At 44.2% G+C, this 27,978-nt stretch overlaps 1 protein-coding gene across 1 annotated transcript in view; it reads left to right on the top strand.

Annotated features, from left to right (window-relative positions):
- cntln (centlein, centrosomal protein) overlaps window positions 1–27,978 on the top strand; it is an 85,318-nt gene that overhangs the window by 17,406 nt on the left and 39,934 nt on the right. Inside the window, exons 10-13 of the mRNA XM_078290846.1 lie at window positions 8,661–8,810; window positions 14,128–14,253; window positions 18,597–18,718; window positions 22,575–22,691. Of these exons, the coding sequence (XP_078146972.1) occupies window positions 8,661–8,810; window positions 14,128–14,253; window positions 18,597–18,718; window positions 22,575–22,691 (515 nt within the window). The remainder of the gene's footprint in view (window positions 1–8,660; window positions 8,811–14,127; window positions 14,254–18,596; window positions 18,719–22,574; window positions 22,692–27,978) is intronic.

Below are 27,978 nucleotides of genomic sequence, written 5' to 3' on the forward strand. Positions count from 1 at the left end.
ACAAGCCCCACCATGGCCTGTGGTGGTGGTCTTTAACTGAGACTCACTCTCTTGATATCGCTCTAGTCCACCCTTGATCTATCCATCTCTCTTAGCGCCAGTGTCAGTGTCTTTCATGTCAGCTGTCTGATCTTCTCTCTCTCACTCCTGGGCACACATGCTCTCTCTCACTTACTTACTTACTCACTTTATCTCTTTTTTCTCTTTATTTCTCTCCTCCCACCCAAGTATCTGGAAGTCCTTTTTAGACACTCTGGTCAGATAGCAGAGAGGGAGAGAGGTGATTTAATTGGAGCCCAGTAATGGTCTTGAAGATGATGGCAGGGTTGGAATTCTACTGCTGTCAGTCAGCAGGGGTTTGGCTTTAGCTATCTACCTTTCAACTACCAGCCCAAGGGGAGAGAGGGCCATATTAACAAGTTAGTGCCGCAACCATCAGCTAAAGTGGCCTTTAATAACTCTTAATGATGTGGTGATAGGTGTTCCTTGGACCACACAGTGTCAAAGACTTGGCTGAGAATAGTAATAGGCAGAAGACGGGCATCTTAAAGGATAATTCTGGTTATTTTCAACCCGGGCCTTATTTTCCTAGTTTTTGCCATCATGACGATTGATTGTGTCCAAAATTTCATCACTTACTTCACTGTAGAGCTTTACTTACCTCAGGTTAGCAGGTAGTGCTGCTCTCCCACACACCAGGAGGGCCAAAGCAATCTCCAACAGTCAAACCCAAAAAACACAATAATACCCACACTGCAGTTACATGTCTTTAAGTAGCTGTGACACACAACATTTCAGTAATAATAGTCCATTTGATTTTTTTGCATTGCTCACACACTTCCTTGTTTACTTTGCTGGCGGCCGGTCTTCTGCCACTTTCACGTCATATCAGAAGAAATGGAAAAATGTGATTTCGTTGCTTCAGCTTGAAAGCGTTGACATGTTTTACTCTTTAAGTCTTGGACTGCTGACATTGGTGGATTCCCTGCTATGTTTACTGCTTGTGTTGACACACTTCTACAATTCATGATGCCAAGTGGGTGATATTGGAGCCCACAAAAAAATCTAACATATCCTACTCGTAATTACCACTAGAAGGTTGATGTGAACGTTTTTTCCCAGTCGGCACTTTGTACCTACGGAATATCCGATATAACATGAATGCAGCATCAGAGTACTTGAATGGCCTATTGCCAACCAGCTCACGCTAGTTAAAATAACATATCTAATACCGCAACATATGCAAGTTTCAGGCAATGGATAATCGGAATAATCAGTGTGAGTGTTATTGTGTTGAAAAGATGTGTTTTAAACATTTTTGGGTTCGATTGTTGGAGTTTGCATTGGCAGCCCCCTTTAAGGGGCTTCCAGTGTCAGCATGGCACCGTCTCTTGTACTCTTGAGCAAGACAACCTCATTCCATCAACACTGTAACAGGGCACTGCACTTCTCATCATAATGAGTCTCTCAGTCTGGTTTGTAGTTTGACCTGCACTTCAGCTTTAACTATCTTATATGTCAAATAAAACAACTCTAAAGCCGACGCAGTGCAAGAGACATTTTTGCAGCAGTTGAGCAAGAGGTTTTTTTTTGGCCTCCAAATTGCCTCCAAAGATTGACTTTGTTTAATTTGATAGGCTGATATTTCCTGACAGCACTGCCCCCAGACTGTGGAAGTCAAAAGATATCAGCTCAAATGTTAAGTGAGTTACAATCGCCATGTCTCACTTAACCCCGTTAATTTAACCAACGTTGAAATATAAATGGATCAATTAGTCGGTAATTAAGTACAGCTATGCAGTGTTCCCCCTGTAATTAATACTAGATTTAGAGGAGATGCAGTTACTGCTGTGTGCGTGTAGTGTGTGTGGGCATGCGTGCGTGCGTGCGTGCATGCATGCATGCATGCATATATAAGTGTGTGTGTGTGCTTTACCACATTGACAATACATTGTACCCCGTGACTTTTCCCCACCTAGGTCAGAATAAAGGAAGCAGATCACATATTTTTAGGGCCTGGGATGTAATTACAAAAATGCCTTATGCATATAACCTATGCTAAGGATTAATATTAACTTGTGTTTACTGAACACATGTAGCTGCTGTCTGACTGCTTTGTTTCTTTAACTTTCTTACCTACTGACATCAAAGTGAACAGATCAGGTATCCCAAGGTATAGCACTCAGTCAGGAGGGCTTTCTGTTTCCCACTCTATAATTGCACTGACAGGGTGTGTGTGTGTGTGTGTGTGTCTGTGCTGTGTATGTGTGTGTGTGTCTCTGTGCTGTGTGTGTGTGTGTGTGTGTGTGTGTGTTTTTCTGTCTGAGTGTGTCTGTGTGTGTGCATGCGTGCGTGTTTGACTAAGGGTGTGTGTATTCGAGCACATAATCGCAAATTCTGTAACAACTTCCTCCCGAACACCTGTTAAATTCTAATGCTCAGGTTGTTAAGGCAGATTTGATTTTAATTTTAAATGTTTTGGTGGAAGTTACCATTGGAGATGATCAAAGTGCTGATCGCAACGGGAGCACAGGGGGGAGACGCGGCGCTCATTTAAATATGGACCAGAGCGACGGCTTTGAACACCCCTCCCGCCGAGGTTTTGGGGGGAGGGGGGAGGAGGGTGGGTGAGAGGAATAACACCCATTGTGTGTTATGCTTCCACGCTGTGCACCAAGATTGACTGTCTGTCTGTTCTCTCCTGTCTAAAGCCCAGTTAACTCTTTAGAGGCACCTTGAAAAGACTTTACGAAGGCTTAAATATGAGCAAGAATATTTGGAGTAACCAAATAGTTCTGCTTAGCTGTCAGTTAGTATGGCCCATGCTCTCCTGTTAGCTATTGTCACTTTCTCTGTCACATATCCTACAGGGTGAGCATAAGGGAAAGGGTTGAATTTTCTCGTTTGTTTCAAATGAGTAACGTCATCAATTCCACAACGAAACACCATTGTCTGAAATATTTTGCGCGTGTGTGCGTACACTACAAACAGCGAGGTATCTCCATAAAGTCAGCAAAGAGATGGCCCCATGCCAGCATCTACTAGCTGTAGGGTCTGGCCAACCATCCAGCACCCAGATGACCCCACACACACTGAGATGCAGTTTGAACAAACTGCCAGGTTGGAGAGGTTCGGTTGCCAGGTTGGGCTGTCACCACCACAATCCAGAGGCAGGGGATATCCCCCATCGATGGCCAGAAAAACTAGCCAGAGTTGCCATTTAATCATTTGCAACTATCTCCCTAACTGGCTCATTGTATTCATAGTAGTTTAGTGTTTGTCTGGCTACTGTCAGAGCTGTGCAGTGATTAAAGACCAACATTAGGATCTATAGCAGACCTCAGGCTTTCTGGAACCTTCACCACAGTAAATGAGTGGTGAGTTGTTAATTGCGTGGGCAGTCATTCAAAGCAACGGTTATTCTCTCATCAGCATTGGAAAGGAAAAATTAGGCATGCTCATTCACTCCAGAAAAGTTGGGTCTAAATATAAGAGGAGGAAGGCCCTTTCTCTTTAAAATGTTTACTGGAACCTTTATTTTAAAATGTACAATATTTGACATTAAATATGTGTTAAATACACATAGATATGAGCTCTGATTATGTCTGTTTCTATATATCCGTTTTTCATAATAAGGCTGTTGAAGTCCCCCATTCAGAGACTGGCAGCGTATGATAATACCTGCTTCAGAAAAGTCCTCCATACAGGTTTCATAAGCTGAAACTTGTGGAAGCACGTAAGCTACATTTTCCCCAGGTGACCAGGGTTTTTTTTTTTTTCTCTTTTCTTTTTTTTTTTTTCTAATTTCACAGTAGCCCACGCGGCGCATCTCCCTTAGCTTGTTGTGATGGTTTTTAACATCTGCTGCTGGCTTGCTATTAATGTTAGCCAATCAAAAAGTTGTCAGATGTATAATTAAAGTGCCAGTTACACACACACACACACGCACACACACATACACCAACGTTGTTTGCGGGGTCATGTCTGGCTTAGGTGAGGTGTTTCTTTTGATCATCATCATCATTAATAGCAAACATCCAATGAAAATGATGAAACCATAATGCTACAAAGAAAAATGATTGAAGAGACTTTGGGATATACACATGGAAATGTAATTTTCAACCAGAAGCTCAACAAACACTTAAGGTTTTCTTGTGGAATTTGATTTTCACTCGAATTTTTCGCCATCTCTTCTTTCTTTCCAGAGGAGAGTGGCTAAGACTTTTCGTCATGTTTATTTCAATGCACAGTAGTACAGTATAAGGACAGAGAGAATTACATTAGTAAAGCATGAGCCTGGATTGATTTGCACATTAACAGGTTGAGTGTCAGGATGCTCTCTTTACCTTTTCTGTTGAAGTTGATGAGAATGTGATGGAAGGCAAGTAAGACTCAGATATTTTTAAATAGTCTTTCATATGGATCTTGTTTTGTTTCCCACTTGAAATGCCACTCCTTAGCTAAGCGGTAAAAATTTCCAAGTACAGTCTGCCTCTTTCATTTACTCTACATATTCCCATTCACTTCAAAGATCAATCATCAGTTCCATGTGAAAACACCTCATTGTGAAAAGGTTACAAATAAAAGCAATGGCTCCAAATTGTGAATGGATAAATATTTTTTATAACACTATATTATTGTTGTCGACTAATAATCTTGCGTATGTTGTGTGCGTCATCAATGGATAGTGTTGTCAAGGTGTGTTTGTGTGCGTGTGTGTTTGGAGCTGGGCCATGTCCAGGGCCAGAGACATGCTAATGACATGGACTCCAGTGGTGTGTTTTACCAGCTCAACTGCTCTCATTAGATGAGAGCCTCTGTGTAGCACAGCTCGCCTCATTAATGAACCACAGCCATGTGCCGCTGCAGATACACGCACACATTCAAGCACATACACCCGGGTCAAACAGGCTGTGTGGGAGGACCCAGGGCTGTACACACACACACACACACACACACACAAACATACACGCACACTACATCCCACTCACCCTGCTTTGTCCTTCTCTAAAGTCCCTCTCCACTGCAGCACCAGTTCACACACACACTCATACATATATGCACACACACACACACACACACACACTCTGACCCAAGAGTCACCATCCTGAATACAAACTGCATCTGGGCTGGTGGGGGGCATGTACCTTCTAGCCCTCACTCCCAAAGCCTCTCCATGCACTTTTACAAATCTTGTCGCTCCACAGATGTGTGTGAATGTGATTTTGTACGTATGTGTGTAGGTCTGTGTGTCTTTGTGTATGCATGTAGGGGTGTGTGTGTGTGTGTGTTTGTGTGTGTGTGTGTGGTGGGGGCCCCTCCTGATTATAGCTGCTCCATAATTAACAGTGATCAGATTTGTTTTGTGGCATAAATGGTGCATGTGTAGAACATTAGGCCTGGCAAGTCTCATTTCACATTCAGCTCAAGGGCTCGGCAGCAGACGGGTCACGAGCTTCAGGGAGCACAATCACAAGCCTCCCTCCATATGGTCCTGCCTGCCGCATCCTCACCAGCGAGGGCCACGAGCGCCAGACAAGTTCCCCCAAGAACCTAATCGTGTTCAGTAATTACCAAGCACCGGCTTTTTTTCTTTTTTTTTCTTTTTTTTTTTCCTCAGCCTCCCCCCCCCCCCCCCCCCCCCCCATCTCTTGCTCTCTTTTTCTCACTGCGCTTGCACATGCTCTCCGCTTCTCTTTCACTCTCTTGCTCTCTCTCTCTGTCCATTGCTTCCTCTTTCACTAAGCTGCTTGTGATAGCTATCTTTCTTTTTTTTTTCTCTCTTTCTCGCCTTTGCACCTCTCTCTTTTGCTTTTCTCTCTCACTGTACTAGTTTGCTCTCTTTCTCTTTTTCTGTTTGCTCCTGGCTGAAAATCAGTGAGGGGACGAGAGATGGAGTGAGAGAGAGGGAGAGAGAAAAAAAGATTCAGACACTCCCACATCAGTTAATTTGTAAATTGCTTTATGTGGCTGATGCCGAAAAACCCAGTCAGTCCTCCTGACTGCCTGGAAATTATAAATAATTGTAACAGATGCGCCAATATGGCCGGCCTCCAATAAACGAGGCCCCAGATAATTTGGCCAACCCCCTTTGACAGGCCAATTTAATAAAACATGAACAAAATCTTCCTCGCTAATAATTTATCATCCCCTCTCCTCCCCTTTGGTTAAAGTTGATTACCCTGGCAGTTAACAAGGTCACGCCCAGATGCCAGGTTTCTGATAATGCAATCAGGACTTGTTGGGAAAAAAAGGTGATGACATCCTGTGTGGTTTTCTTCACTACCTGGCCTCCCACGAAAACACAGGTGCGAAGGCCTGCAGTTGTCAAAAGGCAGTGAGTTGATGTGTCGAGTAGACGTGTTGTTGATGTAGAAGCAGTTGTTTTATTGGCAGGTGAAGCTATTCTTTGTCTTCACACTTTTTTTATGAAGGGTTTAAGAGTGGAAAGGTGGGAATATGCAATATGGTGGTACAGTTGAGGTGTATACGTGTGTGAGTGTTAAGATAAAGGAAAGTTTTATGGACAGTTCCAGCATGATTTGAGTTTTCCATCCATTTAGTGTTTAATGTTTTTACATGCATGCACCATGATTGAAGATATTTTTTAAATCAGTTTTGTCTTACATCCCGGACTCTTTCACTCCCATTCAATACCAAACGGCATAGAAAACAACTCCCGAGATTTCTAATTTGGTCAGTACAGGTAATCTATCACTGTGAATGACAAGCCGACAGTCACGTTATGCAAAGTTGCATCAGCTAATCTCAGGCTATAAACTTACATTTTCAAAGAAGTTCTGTTCACCGTTTTATATACAGTACATGAACACTGCGTCACGAGACAGCAGTGGGTGTCTTACTTATGGTTTCTGCTTGCAAACCAGAAGAGGCAAAATACCATTTCTGGGTTTCCGCATTTTCCTCTCCAATAGCAACCAATAGCTATCATTCTCTGTGGTTATATTAAGACCTGCCATCTGTCAGTCACAACCCAGGCAAACCAATGTGCAAATCAAAGCACTTTGACAGCTTAAAATTGCTGCCCTCTTCTTTACTGGGAGTAACTTGTAATATTTAGACATTTGTTTCAAAATATTTACTAAAACAACTAAGACAAAGGAAAAATAGCAAATATCTCATAATGTGAAAAAGGCACTGGAAAACGATCTACAGTGATGTAAAGCAGTAAAGGGAATGCAGGAAATGAGCAAAAACTCAATCACACTGGAATTGTTCTTTAAAGCACCCAAGCACCAACTGAGCATACTGTATAACGAAGTGCGTATGCACACTCTTGGTTTTAATGGTCTGTGTGTGTGTACATGCTTTGTGTGTATCTTTGTTTCTGTGTGTGTTTCCAACTGAACAAATCCTGTCCCTGATGGCTGTCCCTCCCTTCTCTACACACACTCACAACACAGTCAAGGGCCTTATGAACCAGTGGCAAAACAGGTGTCAAGTTAGTGTGTCACATTGAGGTCACATGGAGGACTCTGTCAGTAACATTATGTGGTTAATACTTGCTCAATAGCATTATGGGAATTTGCTTAGCCCGCACATATTTGTTTGTGTATGTGTGTGTGCATGCATGCATGTTTGTATGCATCGCAGCCCTCTCCTCTATGGGCGGAGCCTCTGCTTTACCCTTGTCCCCTTCAGTTTGTTTTGGTGGTCCCTGCCGTGTGCTGAGGTGTGCGGAGGCCCAGGGGTCCCTAATGGAGCGGGCTGCTAGACACTGATAAATAGATGGGCCATGATGATGCACACACCTCACTGCTGGAGCTGGTAGACAGCTGTCCCACTGCCACACTACACATCTGGTTGTTGACTTCAGCCTATGGAAATGTAATGTACATCCACTATGTAATGGACATCCACTAAACAAGGATCAATGCAGGGTTTGGTTTTGGTTTTCCACATGATTTATGTCTTTCTACTAAAGGAAAACTGTTTTGATGAAGGCAGATTGAGGGTAGGTAAATAAAAAAAAAGGTAAATTACAACAATTTACCTATTTGGTGTACCCACCTACCTTCAATCTGCCTCATCTACTTCTACTTAAGTTAGTGATTTCCTACGTTTCCCCAGAATGACTGTTGATGATTTAGATCACTGAAAAATATTCTGCTATCAAACTCCATTGTAGCTGCACTGGAAATATCTCGACGTGACGTGACGTCATCTGTGTTTAGCCAGTTATCCGCAGGAATAAGAAAAATACACCACCAAACAACAGAATGGGCCCAGAAGCCCTTAGCTAACTCCAGCACATTTACATTGATGTGGAAACTGAAATGTTGATTAATGTGCATTGTCCCTGTTAAATAAATAAATAGAAATCATAACCGATAGCTGTTTTTTTTTAACAGTGGATTTTTCATCTGCATCAAATCCACGCCCAAGCATTGCATTTCCAAAACAATGATAATGAATGATTATGATTGAATAATGAATGATAATCTTAACGCAGTGTAACCATGCAGGGCCGTGTGTTTATTTGTCTGTCTGTCTGTCTGTCTGTCTCTCTGTCTCTCTCTCTCTCTCTCTCTCTCTCTCTCTCTCTCTCTCTCTCTCTCTCTCTCTCTCTCTCTCTCTCTCTCTCTCTCTCTCTCTCTCTCTCACACACACACACACACTCTGTCTCTCTCTCCCAACAGGCGCTGCCTGAGCAGGCGGATGCCCCAGCCTCGATGCCTAGCCCTAACTCGGACCCAGCCTCCGCCCCAGGCTCAGATCCCAGCCTGGAGCTAGAGGAGAAAGGCCTTAAACTCAGTTCCACCAGGGATCTTTCCATTAGAAGACAGCAGGTAGGTTAGCACCCATATGACATTGTACTACCACCAGTCATGTCAAAGACAGGAGGAGCAGCTCACATGCCCACACTTAGCTGAGATCAGATCATCAAAGCTTAAGAGAATGAATATGGAGGAAATGGGCTGGTGAGAGTCATGTGATTGATCAGACCCAGCCTCTGCCAGCCTTTGTCCTGAACTCCTCATCTCTCACACACACACACACACACACAGATGCCCCTCCTGCTGTGACCGGGCCGGCGTGTGCTGCGGGTTTCACGCATGCCTTGGGCTCAGGCACTGGCTAATTTACCGCCTCACCAGTACATTATGAACAGAAAGAAGCTTTTGATCTTCTCAGTATTCCACTCATAAGTTTGGCAGGACATGTTTCTAGATGGCCTCACTCACTCTAAAGCTGGCCTGAAGACACGTTGTTTGATTTATACTGCTCTGCTTATTATAGCTTCAAGGAAATAGCTTTTTTTTCGGCAATTTATACATGTAATAACATGATTTTGTGCAAAAGAAATTAATAGTATCGACATTGTTTGAGATGCTTCCCTTTCCTGGGGGCTCTGCCATCTTTGCCCCAGGACACGCATGTGCACACACACACACACACACACACACACACACAAACAGCTGTCATGCACCTAGGACTAATTATCCAGAAATGTGCCAATTTTGATACCAGTGCTTGTACTTTAAAATTGATAGTGGGACAAAAAAGGATACATTTTTGATACCTTTCTACATTGAGTAAAAACCCACCATGGGATGGAGTAAATCAATGTCTGTAACATATTGTGTATGCCATTTCTATAGAAATCAAACTAGGTCTGTAAACTAGTAGAAAACCTGAGATTTTCTAAGAATTCAGCATTTTGAACCTTTTCAACATCTTTTCATACATTTTGTGGCCTTAAAATGAGTACTAATGCCAAACATATCTATTGATAGTGGCATTCAGCCGTCCAAGCACCTGGACGTATGAATCCCACACCCTGTTTTACAGATGACACAGAAATTCCATAAGTCAGTGTCCTTGCCCAACCTAGACAGGCCTGAGCCTTATCTGATGTGACACTGTAGTTATTACTGTCCCTGACAGGATGCACACACACACACACGCACGTACGTGCACACACACACACACACACACACACACACACACACACACACACTTACAGACACAGTGCTAGTGCTGTTCTAATGCATACCTAAACTTACAAAAGCATACAGTTCTAATGCTGGCCAATGATCAGACAATATTTAGGTGCTTGTTGAATATGTGCTGTCAATATTGAACCGTTGAATAAAAAAAAAATGGTTGAATATTTGTTGAAATTAATAATTTGTTGTATTCAATAATTTCATTTGTAAGGCACAATTTGAAATTGAATGCAAAACCTGGAAATTGAATGTGATTATTATTGAGTTTCAATTTTTTATTTTTCCTAATTCAAATTCAGTTTCATTAATTCAGACCCAGCTTCCTGAGACACACATTTGGACGGACTTTTATTCTCTGAGTGTCAACTGGAAGTCAGCCACCTTCTCCAAGGCTGCCAACAGTCTCACTTGACCAATCACAAGCCATGTGGCACTGTGGCATGTTCATCTCCTCAGCCAATGATCGAGTCTCAGTCTCCCCACTTGGTCAAAGAGTTGCAAATCTTGTCATTTGCTTTACGTTAGTGAACATTAAATCAACTTCATAAATCAAGTTCAAATTAACTGTTGTTCAAAATGTGAAAATATGGCCTAGTTATATGGGAAGAAGCGCAAGAATGGGACGACATCTCGTTGCTACAACCTGGAAGCGTTCACGTCTCGCTGGAACGTCCACACCCAAACTTTTTCGTTAATTTAAAATCAACCATAAACGAAATGCAGCAGACATTACTTCCTTTTTGTAGTACCCTTGATTGTATGACTGTGAAAATAACCGATGATTTTGATTTTTCTTGGACTGCTGACATAGGTGGATTTGCTGCAGTGTTTACCACACAATTTGTGACGATAAGTAGGAGAAATCGCAGCCCACAAAAAGTCCCATTTATCCTACTTGTAATTACCACTACAATGTTGACATAATAGGTCTTTACCAGTCGCCAGGTCATATTTACAGTAAATCCCATATGTCATAATCGCGACATAATGGCAAATTAGATTGCTGAGCAGCTATATGTTTGAAAAAAGTGATCATTGGAATTTCTTCCAAAAAAATGTATGTGTTCCCTCACTATAGTGATTATGCATGCCACATCAATGATATTCTACACTACCACTGCTAATATCCAAATATGTAAAAAAAAACATAGGCCTGTCAGGCTGCAATCCACTGTTTTAAAAAAAAAATACTAGCTATCTGCAAGGTGGCAAACTGATGTATTGTGCCTTCTATGCAGCCCAGTACTAGTAGCTAGGACACAATTTGCAACTCTTTCAACAAGTGGAGGGAATAAAACTCGATCATTGGCTGAGGAGATAAGCAAGGCACAGTGCCACATGGCATGTGACTGGCTAAATGAAGAGCGTTACCCACTGTTGGCAGCCGTGAAGGAAGCGGCTGCCTTCCATTCGACACTTAGGAAATATAAGTCCTGTGTGCCTGACTGTGTATCTCAGGAAACTGGATCTAAATGAAGAAAACTGAATTTGAATTGGAAAAACTGAATTTCAAATTATGAATATAAAAGTTAAATTCAATAATAATCATGTTCAATTTCGAATTGAGCCTTACAAATTATATTTTTGAATTAACTTATTCAACAAATCAATTTTTTTAATTCACTGGTTCAATATGAACATGACAAATTCAAATGTATGCGATTCAAATCCAATCTCTGCTCTTTCCATAAACATTGCAGTGTTTTTGTCACTTTCACTCAGGCATTCTGTCGGTAAGAGCCAGCTCCATAATACCGTAGGAGCTTCACCACACCGTGTCTCAGGTTGTTTACCTGCAACATTTGGCTCTCAGCTTGCCGTCTCTTACATTAGTCATTTGTTTGGCAGTGTCCCTTGGTCTTTTCTTTTGAGATTTTGTGCAGCTTGAATAGAATTCTTTGAGTGATGGTGTACATTTGCGGTGTGTGTGTGTGTGTGTGTGTGTGTGTCTATGTGACTTGTCCTGTGCTTGTGTGCATGTGTACAATATTCCTATTCACCCGGGAACCTGAACAAGTTGTGCTTTGAGAGCTCCAGACGCACACATGACACGCTGCTGCAATCATAAAGAGCCCCATTGATGACAGTGACCCCTCTCACTGGGAGATGGAGGGCGAGAGAGGGTGGAGGAGAGGTGAGGGGGAGGAGGGAGGTAGTCGATGAAATGTTTCTTCTCTGCTCCAGAGCCGGTGACACCGACCCCTCAGTAAATAACAGTTTTCCTCTCTCTTGCACACACTCTCAGTTTAGAAGTGTACCTCTCTGCTCATTTCCCTCTTGCGCCCTCCTCCCCTCCATCTGTATTGCTCTCTCTCATGTTTACAGAGCCATTACAGGGCGCGATGCGCAGGTCAGGTCATGGCCGGCAGCCAGCTGTCGAGGCGAGGTAGACAGTGGGCACATCTTTCTCAGCTTTTTTATCTTTCAGGCCTGTCTGGCGTAACATTAGCAACAATTTCACAACACAGAGCGTCACACACAAACAGAAGGCATTCATGTGTCTTCTGGACCTGTGGCAGGGCCGACGACAGACAGACGTCCATCTGGAGCGGAGAGAACATCTGCAGCAGGCCTCAGTCATCTATCACTGTCCCCGGGTCATCTTCCTCTGTGCTCCTTCAAACTAACACACACTATAGTTTCTCTTCTCCTGCTCTCACAGTGGGTTCAGATCTTCATCAAATAAAATTTACCCAAAATGTAATTCACTTGCAAACTTCATATTAAGGACTCATCCTCAGTATCTACAAGGTTAGACTTGATAGTTTCTAAGGCCTTTTAGTTGATTTGGATTCCCCTTTCGGCCTGCCTGTTTCCCCACATATACATGGACTAAGCCAGTTGGCCTGCCAGTCATCAGGAATATGCAGATCAATCTTCTAATTAGTTGCATAGAGTCATTAAGGCTGAGTTAGAACACATGGTGGGCACCCACGTGGGCATCATGGCAGAACGGGGCACCAGGTCACTGGAGTCAACCGTAGCCCTAAGGCACATTCCCAGACATACACACACTTACACACTCAGGCCACTGAGAGGGCGCACTGGTAGAACTTCTTCCCTGAAACTATAAGTATCAGATTAAATTAGTCTGATTCATTTTAATTGGATTATTTATTATGGCATCACTGACCACTAGGGTGAATTTTTTTGTCACTGGCAAAATACTCAGAAATATGCATGCTGTAGTGATACAATATAAGAATAAACATATTGTGAAAAAACAAGTGATATACAGTATATGTGCACTTAATGGACAACACGGCCTGTAATGGCACTTCAAAGTCACTTTGGCGGATTTTTTCGGTTGGTTGATGCTCCGTCCTCTCATAAACTTCCTCACTCCACCACCTCCTCCTCCTCCTCCTGTACTCCTCATCCATTCCAGCCCAAGGACTGCCGTGCGTTTAGTCGCATTGCATATTTTAGCCTGCCATCTGGTCAGCCCTGCCTGGCACCGCAGGGGGCCTCCCATCCTCTCATATTCATATTCCGCTAGCATATTGTTCCCACTGCTTTTCTACAGCGCGGCCCCAGCGTTTCTCCACTTCTTTATTTATTTCTACAGAAGAGGCTGGTTGGCAAACTGTGCACCCCCCCTAGTCGGCAGCTCTTCCAGTTGTCCTATCAAGTGTAACCTGGAGGCCCCTGGTAGAGCAATTAGAGCGGCCTCCCTGCCCACCTCTTGTAATGAAGCCCGGCACATTCCGGAATCTATAGCCCCTTTAGTCTCCCCTAATGGGACATCATTATTGTCAAAGAAACAATGTAAATGGAAATGAACATACTCATTAGCCAGTCGCAGGGAGAAACCTTTGGCGCTCTCTGCTTGCAACTCCCCCCTACAAACACACACACACACACACACACACACTTGAACCGCCTCCCTCCAGCTCCTCCGGACTGCTGCTCCAGCTTGCTTTATTCCTCTGGTAGCATGTTTGTTTGTGTGTGCATGTGTGTGTACCGAAGAAGAAGAGAGTGTGCGTGTTTTACTCAAGGTGAGAGGGGAATGAAATGAACATGGATAATTCCATTATTGGCATTCAGTCAGCGTTTCTGCAGATGTTAATTGTTGCATGGGTTTTTGTCTTGTCTGTGTAGTTGAAGCGTGCTCAAGTTCTCACCCCAGTGCTTCCTTGCCTACCACTCCCAGGGTGCACCTGTGCAGCGGTCCAGGTCTCTGTCCCCAGCCAGCAGAGAGGAGACAGGTCGTGGGAGGAGTGGAGGAAGAGGAGCGGAACAGAGGATTCAGGACCTTGAGGAGCTGCTCCAATTGAAGGTAACTAACTAACCTACATGAATACACATAATACACTCTCTCTTTCTATCTACCCCCCCTCCCTTTTTATTGTTTACTCTCATTGTATGCCTTTTATTTCTTACAACCAATGTCTTCGTCTCTGCCTTTATCTTCCATCCCAATTTTCTCCCTACACACCAGTGGCAATTGACTGCCAATGGCTTTGAACTACTTGAAAGTATTGGTGTGTTTTCTGGATAGGGCACATTCAATGACATAGTCAGGGCTTAAAGACCTCTGGCCAGGTGCCGGATTTCCGGCATATGGACGTTTTAGATTCACAAACTATTTTCGACAAAAAAACAAAAAAAAACTCACTCCACGTGGGTTTTTGTTTTTGATGCGTTTTATCCAATCATATTCAGCGAAGCAAAGCAATATTTTACATTTACCAATGGAATGCGAGCAAGTTTTTTTTTTTTTATCCAATGAACAGCAACCTACTTTCTATCACAATATAGCACCGATTCCGTAGTGTAGCACAGCTGAAATATGGAAACGAAGTTTATGAAAGCTGGTGAAGATACACGTGTCACTGAGACAGGAGTAAAAAACAAACGGCGATAGGTATGGATTGAATAATCGGGTGGAGACGGGAAACCCTTTGATACTTGGTGCGACAAATTAAGGGAACCAGGTGTTTGTTCTGCACTGTGAGCTCAACCAGCAGAAAGAAAGTGCTCCCAGACACAACGCCGCTATGCGCGCACTCCGATATCTGACCACACCGGGAGCGATATAGTTACAGCTGCCGCTCCAGCGGCAATGACAGACCTGAACGTGATCTGTCTTTCACAATTTACAATTGTCATTCAGCATAAAAATGTGGCATTGCTTTTGGCTGTTCTCTACAGCGCTCCCCAGGGGTCACCTGGTAAGAAAAAAATAATAGATATGGAAATCCATACGGGCACCGATTGGTAAACCGTGCGCATGGAATAGTAAACCGTGCCCTCGAATTAGTGCGCACGGAGTCCTAAACCATGCCTGCGGATTAGTAGACCGTGCACATGGATTTGTAATATGTATATAGATAACGTCAAACAGGGACACCACAGCGACCCACAGAGTTGCATATAAAATTTAATCAACATGCTTTTTCTACAAGCATGATTTATAGGGAGTAAATGGGTTTCGTATTGTCACCAAAACACACATCGCATCATAAATTAGACCTACTGATGTGATTAATCAATGGTTATGGTTCACATATGGTCTAGGTGCCTAATGGCTATTACAGCTCACTATATGTATGCCAAGCGGTGTGTAATGGCTCTGGCTCACTGTATATAGGCCTAAAAGTCCCTCTTTGATGTTATCAACGTAGATATTACAAATCTGTGCACATGGTTGACTAATCCGTGGGCACGGTTTAGGAGTAAATTGTAAGAAAACCATGGCAACTGATTTCCGCATCATTTTTTTTTGTACCAGGTGACCCCTGCATCAATTGTTTTCGTTGTTCTATTCTGTTATTGGACTAGTTTTATAGAGAAATAGAGAAATAAATGGTACGATGGTGCAGTGTGCTGACTACCCCCCCCCCCCCCCCCATCAGTCAGGCTCAGAATGTTTTTTTTGCTTTAAGCCCTGCATAGTGGTGTCCAGCTGATAGAGTGGTTCACCAGTAAGGCCTAATGGAGCCGCTATCTTTCGTATGATTGCTGCTATTGGCTGCTGGGTTGTAAGAAAGTCTGCAGCATTGTAACAGTCACGGTCTCCAAAGGGTTCAATTGCACTACTGTTGCCACTGCCTCCTCTATGACCTTCTCTAACAATGTGTTATATACACACACACACACACACACAGGCACGTGCACGCGCATGCATGCACACACACACACACACACACACACACACACACACACACACACACACATATATATACAGAGTGTGCGTGGGCAGTGAAGCAGCAGGAGAGGAGCTGCTCTGGTGAAAGTGGATGCAGCAGGACTTGGGCTCTCCCCCCTAAACGAATCAGCTTCATCGCTCTTTTAACCTTCACATGCACTCTGACGTCTTTCTCCCACTGTTTCCTTCGGTCCCGTTGTTTCTTCTCTCTCTCTCGCATTCAGTCCTGGCAGAAAGAGAGAACAGAGAGAGTTCATTGCCACCTCTCACCTGTGTTTATTTTCAGCTCTAAAATTTTGACTTTTTCTCTAAGTTTTTTAATTCTCCCAATGTTTTTTTTTTTTTTTCTGATTTTCCCCTGATGCTGTCCTCCTCACTGCCTTTCTTTTTCCTTTCCATCTTTCAGACTGACCAGTGACAGGGTGATTATGCAGAGGTCATCTCCCTTTGCACACAATCCCAAGAACACATTAGGCGTCATTTTGTTGTCAGATCTCAAGTGTCTGAATTACATCACTGACAGACACTTAGCCTAATGCTCGACGCAGATTCAGGTGACACGCATGACTGTCTTAGTTAATGGTGCCATTTACGTGTCTGCCAGTTGAGAGGCATTTAGCAAAGGTGTGTGCAGAAAAACAGTGATTGGCAACTCACTGTGATCACATTCAATAAGGGCATTAGTGCAGAGGCATGACTTAGTGGTTACATCCTTTGCCGGGATCTGCCACTGAGCAACACGCCTCCCATCAGTTGCAGTTGAAACCTCACCTCCAGCATCTTACAGTACAGTAGGCTACTTCACTCTGTCCAGTCTGTTGTTCTCCACTTGATCCTATCCAATTCTTTCCAATAGAATGCCTTTCAAATTGGGCACGCCAGCCTTTACCATTGACACGTTGACCTTAGCAGCTAACAGCAGCAGACAAACAAACAATTCTCACAATAATGGCCTTGTTTTTTCTCCCACAGACTTTCAAGTAAACAGTAGCAGTTGCTGTGTAATTATTTTTCAGCTTGAGGACGTCCACAGATGTGTATGGCGGCTGAGTAAGGGGGTGTATTGATCGGTGGGCAAGGGTCTGTGGCCTGATGACCAGAGCTGGGCTGCCCAGGGGGAGCTCTATAAGGAGCCTGGGAAACCATGATGTGGCTAATGCCTTGCCACTCGCACCGTCCAGCCCCCCTCTGCAATCAATCAGTCAGCCTCGACTCTTCTCTGTCCTCCCCCAGCCCCTAGTTCCACCAGCTAACACTACCCTGGTCTGGCCCCTTTCATTAGAGGCCTGTTTGGGGGGTTGGGGGGCTTCTTGAAGGGGCTGAGGATGTCTTGCAGATGTCCTCTGTGAATAATCCGCACTACGGAAAATCCATACTTGTCACATTGGCAGTGTGTGTGTGTGTGTGTGTGTGTATGTGTGTGTGTGTGTGTGTGTGTGTGTGTGTGCGCGCATGCACGTTTGTGTCTGGTGCATGTTTGTGTGCTCTCTCTGTTCTCTTTGTCCTTGTTAATAATAACAGGGCTGAGGGCTCGCATTTCCCTCTCTGCAGGGCAGCCGTGTCATATCAGCAGTAAACAAGCTCCTTCCCTTCAGAAAGCGCTCGACAACTCTCCCCAGCCCTGGCCACTCAAGCAGAAACCTGCCCTGCACTCTTCCTTTCACTTTCCCTTTTGCTCCTCTCTCTCTTTCTTCTCTTTCTCATTTCTCTGATCTCCCTTCCTCCCCGCTCTCCTCTTTTTTCATTGGCTACTTTTCTCTCTTTCTTTACTCTCTTTCCACCTCTGTTTGCCCTGCCTGTTGAAAGTGTTTTCTCCATCTGTTAAGGTCAATGTAATGGCGAGTGGGTTGGGGGGGGGGGGGGGTGCTGTCAGGAAAATCTATATGTTCTCTCACTCCCCTCTTTAAAGCTGGAGCCCAATCTTGCTGTGTTTTAATAGCCGTCAACAGTGTCAACAATCTACCCCAGCAACCCCCACAACCGCAACACGTGTGTCGGTCATAGTGTCGGTAGTTACCTCAGTTGGGAGGTAACCCCACTCAGTGAGCTTTTTTTTTAACTGGGTGTTGAAACAGGGTAAAAGGGTGTGTGTGTGTGTGTGTGTGTGTGTGTGCATGCCCACTTGCTCTCCTCTGGCCCCCATTGGCTGGTCATGTAAATGTCGTCCTATAATGATGTCTCAGTTGCCCAGTCACAGTGGAAGCACTTGTCAGGAAGAAAGGGGAAGACAGAAAAGAATCTGAACCAGCTGGCTATCTGTCAGACAAAGGTGTTCCACCCTCTGTAATGGAGAACCTTGAGGGTTGAACTTTGGCATGTTACACCATCTACAACTGTAGACCAGATAGGATATATGAAAGGGGAGAGGGGCTGTCACGTCCATGAAGCATGCACACTGACTCCCTTCTCAAATTAATTAATTGTACAAAATTTGGAAAAATATCTTGTCACTGTATTTTTATGTCTTGCAGACGGAAGAGAATGAGGAGCTGAAGAGGGCTCATGATAAACGCCATGAACGCCTCTGTCTGATCCAGACCAACTACAGGACAGTCAGAGACCAGCTGAAAGAGTTGGAGGAATCAAATGGCTTGTGAGTACACGGTTTTGTAGTTTTTTCATCCACACTGGGTGTCACACAACACACAGGACCTGATTGTATCCACACAATACATTCATACAACACATAGGACCTGTAACTATGTACACAAGCCAACCCAGATAACTTCCAGTTCCATCCAACAGCAGTCAGTCAGGGATGTTTGAAAGCACATAACTCTCCTCGCCTTATGTTAAAAGCCCTTCTGAAACACTACAACCCTCTGAAACCACTCACAAATAGTCTCAGGGCCCCGTTGCTCTCCACATGTTGTCTGACAAGACCCGAGTGCTGGATCTGGGAAAGTGGGAGAAATTCCTCCCTTTGCCTTTGAAAAGCTCCAAGGTTTTAAGCCGAGTCAATTTGGGGTGCTTTGTGCCAAGTGTGTGTGCACGTCTGCGTCTCCTCTCCCTGAGCGTTCATTAGGATGTGAGAGCCGGAGGCTGGAGGTGTCTGGTCCTGGGGGGGGGCAAGGTGTTTGAGAAGGCCTGTGGAGGGAGGAGGGGAGAGGGCCATTTCCTGCTTCAACCCGCTATCTTCACCAGAAACCACAGGGTTTTCACACAAAGAGGGGAATGCGCCGGCAAATGTCATTAATATGAATCTCTTGTTCTCTCCCTTGCTCCCCCTTCGTTTTCCTACTTTTTCTGTCTCTCTGTTTCTTTCTTAGTTTCCTCCCCAAAAGCGTCGTTGAGGACATTTTAAAATGTAACTAAAGGGTGCGTATGTCTGGTGGCCGCACGGGAGCAAAGTGTTGACCCCGTCAGCTGTTTTCTCTCCGGGTTAATTAAAGAAAACAGCGGTGCAATGTGAGCCCGTGTGAAAATGGAGCGAGTGAGAGAGCATGCTCAGCGCTAGGCTCGACTCGGCTCATATCAGCTCAGCGCGGCTCAACAGCATGTGTCTGAGACAGTGGGAACAAAGACAGACAGAGAGATGTAGAGAGAGAAAGACTATCTCAGAGTCAACACCATTTGTGCCGCTGTCGTACATTTTAGCAGGTTATCAAAGAAGTGTTCTGCCTGGTGAAATGGCGTATTTTTTAGAAGATTCCTATGAAAACCTGGATGTTGCAAGCCAAAAAAAGGAGAAAAAGAGTGTAGGTTGTAAATAAAGATTTAAGAAAACCCACAGTTTCATAATGTCATGTCTTGCTAGAATTTTGTCCCATATCATTCTGATCAACGGTTGATCAGTTAGACCTAGTTAGGCTCATTCTCTGTCTTTTGAGACATCCATGTCATAAAGGGATATATAAATAAACAAACTTGAACTTGAACATAATTTTATTATTATCCCAATGCTAGAGTGCATCTGTATTTCATGACTGATTTGACATAAAATTGATGCAATAGGCAACTTTGCCCTTTTCATTCGGAGCCCTCCATGGCACCAGCCAGTCACTCAATGTTATGATCCTGGCATTCATTTGGCATTAAGCCCCATCCTTAAATAGCTGTTAAACCCACTGGGGTAATGCCAGCCTGAATGGGAGACAATAGAAAATGACTTAAACACTCCCATTAGTGCTGGGAAATCAGGGCCCTAACAAGTCAGGGGGGATAGGCGTCGAGTCTCATTGCATTTCGAGCTTGTTAGGGATTTCCCAGTAGCTTCCATGCTGTGTTGTTGCCTTTTTGGGAAGATGTGGGGGGTCGGTTTTGTTCCCCTTTTGTGTGTTGGACTGAAAGAGTAGGGTGTAATAAGACTCCCTCCTCACCTGCCACACACATGCACATGCCTGCACATACACACCTTTTTTCCTTTTATTATAATTATTTTGGGGATGGGAGGGGAGAAGGGGTTGTATCTAATTTAAGTAGACCCCACTTCTCTTCTTATACCAAATATATTATACCAAAGCTATTAGTGTTAGCCACTAACCCCACTGTTTGGACATCCCAGTTTGCTGGTCCCCTTATATCAATCTTCATCTCTCATCAGCAGAGATGAGTTACTGAATTGAGTGACGTTAGCAGTGTGTGATAACCAGTGCCGCCCAGGATAGAACAACCAGCCAATCACTAAGCAGCCGCAGGGCCCGTTGGCTCATCAGCATGCAGCCGGTGCACAGTTGGCTGGTCCCAACGAAACCGCCCTGCCATTCACCATTACCTCCATATTTTCCCAAAATGGCATAAAAGAGAGGGGGGAAAAAAGCCAACTTCTTATTTATATTAGAGGAGGGAAAAAGTTTTTTAATCAGACTGGGATGATGGGGGTGAGTAAATAAAATTAAAGGTTATTAAAGCATCCGTACTCTGATCAAAGTTGCGCCCATAAACAGATTCCCCCTGAATCAGAGCAATTAGCCGCAGCGGCGTGGAAAAGTTCTCTCCATTTCCTCCTGCTTAATAATGGAAACTAGGATACCGTAGGGGAGAAAGCACTGAGGCCTGAAGAAGATAGCTCTCTCTTGGCTCCATGTTCAACAGCCTTTAGTCCCACTGTAAACAAATTAAAACTTATAAACCTTTACCGTGACTTAATAAAGCTTCATACACCTTTCATAAGGCATGCAGTTGCTACTGTAGATAACTAGCAAATCACAGAGAGAGAATTAAAACAGAGCTGTGGGTAAATTCTCACGTACATTTATGTTTCTATGCAGTGTTTAGATTCTTTAGCCTGAACTCACAGTGCTTTTGCATTCTAAGCTCGCAATGGAATAAGTAAAAGTGTATCAATCTCTGTGACTGTACAGTGAGATTATCTGTTAAGTAGCTTTGCACTCTGGGAAACTAACCCAAGGCTACAGATACATACACACGCACACACACACACTATGAAGTTCAAGGGCTCCAAATTGCTCACAGGGGCATTAGCAGTATTAAATGAAAACATTTGCCGTTCCTCGGTAGCCTCCAACTCCCAGGAACCAGGGCTTAACTAGTATTAGCGTAGCGTGGCGGCGTCTACATAGCCAATAATGACCACGGGAAAAGGAGCCCTCCGCAATAGCAATGACCCTCACAATCCATTTCCACACCTCTACCTCATTGATTAGGTGAAAATGAGAAAATGTACTGTGTGTGTGTGTGTGTGTGTGTGTGTTTGTGCGTGTCGGTGTGACAAAAACGGCATTCTCTTCTCATCTGCTACTTTTGCAATCTGCGGATTTCTCACTAGAAGACGTTTTAGCGTGCAAATGAAAGGCTAATTGGAATTGAATGGGTTGGAGTGGTGGGTTAGGCTAAGATTGATTGATGACTTGGGGGGATGGGGTGGGGTGGGGTGGGGGGCAGTAGAGAATGTGTGTGTGTGTGTGTGTGTGTGTGTGTGTGTGTGTGTGTGTGTGGAAGGGGAAGTTCAATGGTGGGGGGCAGCCACTGTGCAAAAAGTGTCATTAAGTATTCATAAGTGAGGTGTAGACATTTGAATGACCTCGTTTGTGAGTGTGTTTTTGCCATTATTTACATTTGCATGGCACACAGGGAATGCTCCATTGCCCTGCCACACGGGCAGTGCCCTGGGCTTTAACAAACATGCATACGTGTGTGTACATGATTTGCCACTGAAATGTCAAAGTCAAGGCTGCTCATTTGAATACTGCTAAAGATGGCTGAATAACAAAAACAGGGTGAGACTAAGGGGCCTCAACACCCCATGTGAATTAGCCAGAGGCAGAGAGGTAATGTACACTACTAACCATTTTCCCTTGTGTGTATGTTTGCTTTCTGTGTGTGTGCGTGTGTGTGTGTGTGTGTATATATACATGTGAGTGTATGGCTGAGTTTGTCTCTCTGTTCAATTTCTGTGTGCTTTTGCTTGCCGGTACATTTGTGCATTTATTTGTCTGCTTGTGTATTTGTGTGTGTGTGTGTGTGTGTGTGTGTGTGTGTGTCTCCAGGCCAAGCGGAAGGATGCAGCGTGCAGAGCCGTGGCAGCTGAGACAGGAGAACAGTGATGCAGTGTGGAATGAGCTAGCCTACTTCAAACGCCTCACCAGGAAACTCTCCACCGAAAAGTAAGTCATCTCCACACGTAGAGAATACCATCACGAGACATTTGAGTGCGTACACACACACATGCACATACACGGGACTGTTGCATGTGAACTCCGTCTCTCTCTCTTTCACATGCACAGACACACACACACTCACACACACAGATACTGACACACACTCCCACTGCCCCCTCTGCCCTCCATATCACCTCCCGACCTGTCCCCCACAGTTTGTGGGTGTAAAAATTTGAGCGTGCCCTTCCCAACTTCACAGCATCCACCTACCCCTCCTCATCATTACCAGCCAGCAGGGGCCAAAGCAAGATCATTAGACTTCGTGCTCATTTGTAAAATTGGCTGCCCGAAAATTCACACATAAAAGTACAGGGAGCAAAATCACATTATCGGAATCTCTCGCTGTGTCTTTGTGAAATCTATGCATTTTTCTATGCAGTTTTTTTTTTTGTAAATGGCAAATTACTATATTGCTGTACTGCCATACTATACTGCTGGCATTAGCGTCATAAAGTAGGTGTCAGTAAGAGTGTAGCGTGAGTGGCTGTGGTAGTGTTAAAAACCAAAAGGGTGACTGAGAGCTGGGCGGTTTTAATTACAGTGCCTCTCTTCTGCAAGTGGTGCTTTTCATTAAGACTCTCTCTCTCTCTCTCACTCTGTCTGACTCTTTCTGTCTGCCTGTCTGTCTCTCTCTCTCTCCCTCCCTCTCCCTGTCCCTCTCTCTGACTGTCTGTCTTTCTGTCTGTCTCCTGGCAGAGTGTAGCCACTGTCCTGTTTGATCTAGAGAAGCCCCTGTAACTGAACCACTAACACTGACCCTCTAAGATGCTACACAAAGCTTGGCCTAAAGCCATAGTCTTCCCCTCTCCTCTCTCCCCCTAGCCTTCACCTCTCTTCACCTCTTCTCTCCTCTATCCTATGCCTCTACACCCTCCCCTTCCTACTCCTCTTCCCAGTTGCCTCCCCATGGCCCTCTGTGATGCTGCAGGAGACTGAGGCCAGAATTCTGGTACTTGCCCCCCCTCCTCCTCCTCCTCCGCTTTCCCCTCTGCTCACCCCCCTGCCCTGTCCTCCTAATCCCAGCTGAGCTCATTATGATGTAGCCCGGCTGCCTCTCTCCAAGCCTGAGCTGTCCGAGCTAATTACAGGCTAGCAGCCCTAGTGCCGCCGCTGCTGCCTGTTAAGGGATGTCCATCCGCCTGCCTGCCTGCCCGGCCAGGGCTAGAGCGGAGCAGAGCAAAGCACTGGATGGTCTGGGGGTGGGGAGCGGGGGGCGAGCAGACTACAGCGAACACACGGGGTCCTTGGAACTGACCTGCGAGGGAAACCACGAGGGATGGAGAGCGGCTGGCCCCCTTCCTAGCTGTGTAACCGGCCTGTCCTCCGGGGTTAGTGTTGATCCCCTTCATGCGCCCCCGACCACCTCCACCTCATCTCCCCCACTCCCACCCCCAGGGCCCCTCCCTGCCCGGCTGGCTGGCGCAAAGTAAACTTGGCTGGGGTCTTTAAACTCGTGCTTTAGAAAAACTCTCCCTTCCAGGGCACACACACACACATACACACACACACACTCCTTGATCTGGGCCTTTGGCCTCAGCCCTCACAACCATTAACCAGCTCAGTGTGATAAACCAAGCAAAAGCACACTGGCCATCTCTCTTCCACTCCTCCCTCTCCTCCCAAATACTGACTCTGTTTCCCTCCTTGCCTGTTGTGAGGAGGAACAGGAGTGAACAGGATAGATGGGGTTAGGACTATGCAGTATGTAATTAGGCAAGGGCAGCTTTACCAAACAGCTTTGCTTCCCAACAATGTAAATTTCTGTTGATAGCCAACAGTTAAGGCGAAAGGGGGTCCGTGTTAGTGCAACAACAAGTGCTTCAGCCTAGCTGCCAGTTACTCTTGGGGCAATCAGTTGCAGCTTGCTATTCCGTTGACCGTATTATGATGATTGTGCTTGTGAAGGTTGTGCTAGATAAGTGTTAGCAATGATCTGCTAATGGCTAATTACCTCCTGGCGGCGGAAGAATTTTGGGCCCTATAAAGGCCCCTTATCAAGCTTTAAATGGCTAGTGGCAGGAGAGAGTCTCTAATTCCTCTATTTGTCTCTCATTTCCTCTCCCTCGTTGTCTTTTGTTCTCTCACTCTGTCATGAGATTTTGAACAGATGCCCCCTATCACTCCCTCCAAAAACAGCACTTGTAAACACTGTCTTGAGGCCCAAATGACCATTTCCCAGAATGAATATTGCTGGGATAACTCTTGCACAGTGGGTCCCCACAGTGTTGAGAGAAGGTTATCAAGCCCAGGCCCCCCTCCAGCCCCTATATCCCCCCCAGCGGAATAAGAGGTTGAAGAAGAAGGTGAAACAGGTCTGTTCTTCTGCTCTTTTAGTTGGTTTACAAGCTCCCCGTGGCGCATCTGAATGACTCATGAATGCAGTAGGGCACAGATTGCTTATATCTAAACAACTCCGTTTACCCTTGTACTTGGAAATCATGGTGCCTAGTTTCTTAGCTGTGAAATGGCCAAATTAACATGTAACATTAAGTACAGCTAATGTATACTCTTAATACGAACAACCCTTTGAGCTGCATAAGGAACAGGCTACTGTACATGGAAATTAATTAAGAAAAACCTGTAACTCCAGTTTCTCGTGGGGCAGCAGGGTGGTGGAGTGAATAGGGAGACTGTCCATCACCTGGAGAACACGGGTTCAACCCCAGCGTCGGCAAGCATCTGTCCTGCAGAAATGTCTTTGAGCAATCACATTATTAGATTATTTATATTCGATTATTTATATTTATATATATATATTATATATATATATATATATATATATATATATATTTATATTTATATATTTATATTATATTATTTATATATATCTTTTTTAACTGTCATAGTGACTTCAGAGCCATACAGTCAATAAAGAAAATAATGTGATTCAGCAGGAAAAAAAAAACAAACAAACAATATAAGCACCCAAATAGAATAGAAAATAAGCAATAAAAATAGTAGATAAAACAATGAAACAATAAAAGCAATAAAGTAAAATATTAACAATTGTTTGAGGCTACATTTGTGGGGTTATGTCAACATAAGCTGCCAATGATTTCAACACGTTAGGTAGACTGTAAGAGTGTGAAGTGCAGTATGGGGAAAGATGTATGGATTTACTCACAGTTGTTACGTACTGTGCAGATGTTACAAACAGTCTCGATGTTTACTTAAATATGGATTAATAAATATGAAATATGTGATATATATACAATTATAGGTAGGTCTGATTTAATGGGTATTTGTATCAGGCCTTAAGACAATAAAGACTAGCACATTTGAAAGGGGGTGTAGACTTTAGATATCAACTGTACATGCTGTAACTGAGCAAATCTGAGCATGAAATGCTGAAAATCCAAGTCAACTAAATACTGGGAACAGAGCTGTAGTTAAGTTTAGAGACACTAACTGAACAACTCTCCCTATTCATTTCCAGTGCAGTTAGATTTCATATTGTCCATGGCAAACTCATAAATTAAGATGAATATTAAATGGACTAGTATAACCAGGTTTAAGTTTTCCCTAGCACTTCATATACTGATGCTAGCCAACTCATTATTTCAACTTTGCTTGAGAGTATGACCCTAGGGACTGTTTCACTGCTGTCATTATTCAGTCAGTAAGAAGTCTAATGACTAAAACAGCCTCCCCTTTATGCAATCACCAAAGTGTTGCACTTTTAACATCATCATCAACATAAAGACCCATCTGCACCCCTAACACTCCCCCAGTTTAGAACAGATCTCACATGTACTCTGGAGGAAAATTGTTTGAATTAAGTCGATCACAAAGGCAAGTAAAGTAGTTGACATCCAGGACTGCATTCAGATTGAGATTTCCTCCTGGTTGTAGCGGATGGCTGGCAAGCGAGTGCGGGCAGGGTGGGCTAGAAATGTTGATTCGCCGTGGGATCATTTTATCTGCCTCATTATGCATCTGTCTGCGGCACTCCATGTCCGTGCTTGTTAATTGTTGTTAAAGGTCTGTTGGTAAAAAGAGGCAGGGATTATTTAGGCCCCATAAACAGAATAAACACATGCAGTGCGCCCTCAGACTTAAGATGCTACATTCAGACGACATCAAAGCATAAATTAGCCAGCGATTACTGGGGGGAAAAGCCTTTGAGATGATTTGCGCTGCGGCAGCAGTGAAAGCTCTTCTACTGAGAGTGACCATTATGGACGTGACCCCCCCCCCCCCCCCCCCCCCCCCCCTCCCCCCAATAAGCGACGTTGACTCTAATTAAGTCTAATAAAGTTTACCCTTATTTTCCTCATATTCCACTATTTCTTTTCGTTTCATCTTGAATTGCTAAAAGGTATTAGAAGTAATGAGTGTCTTTTGCCCCCCGGACTAGGGCTTAGTTGGAGGAGGGACACATTTTTTCACACAAACACACACACGCACACACACATGCACACAGAATGTTTTATGCTTGTTTTTAAATCAGACCACTAAAGTTCCCCCTTCATTAATTATTTGGTAAATTAATTATTGTGTAAAAAACTTGCTTTACACTTAGTTGGTAATTATGATGCAAGCTTCAGTGCACCATCAAGCCATAGCTCCGGTCTCATAGAGAAGTAAAATTAGAGCATAAAGAACAGAGCTATTTCAAAGAACCAGACTCCAGCAATACAATCCCCATGTAGTGAAGATGCTGTACCTATGTGCTCTGATATTCAAATAGTCATTCACTGTGGTAGTGCTATTTAGTTGTGCAAATGTCTTTTCCTTCCTCATATTTAATAAAGACAACATTATGATATAATTATTTCATTTCATATTAGGATGCCTTACGGCATCAACAAAAAGCCTGTTAAGCATGGAATATTTGGGGCATCCTAGGCTATTTCCACCAGTGGTTTTTACATGAAGGCCCATTTACCTCTCATATCAGTGGCCTGTGGCTGGAGAACCTGCCTCTTAGAGACTCACTGTTGTTGTTGCTGCTGCTGCATTGCCCACAGCTAAAATACAGCGCCGAGCCATGTGAACTCCACTAGGCCCATTTCTGCTGACAGCAGTGGCTTATCCACCCAAACTCCCTCCCTGACTGAACAGCCCTATAGCCTGAGCTTAACCATAGGGGAATTCCCCCCTGACTCAAATCATGTCTTGCCTTCTCCCTTACAAAGGAAAAAAAAAACAAGATTCTTTCCCCAGCCATGAAAATGCCAGAAGTGTTTTCCTTTTCTTCCCCTATTCCCTGCTCTTCCTGTGTATTTTTATG

Source organism: Centroberyx gerrardi, chromosome 3, assembly GCF_048128805.1.
Source record: "Centroberyx gerrardi isolate f3 chromosome 3, fCenGer3.hap1.cur.20231027, whole genome shotgun sequence".
NCBI lineage: Eukaryota > Metazoa > Chordata > Actinopteri > Beryciformes > Berycidae > Centroberyx > Centroberyx gerrardi.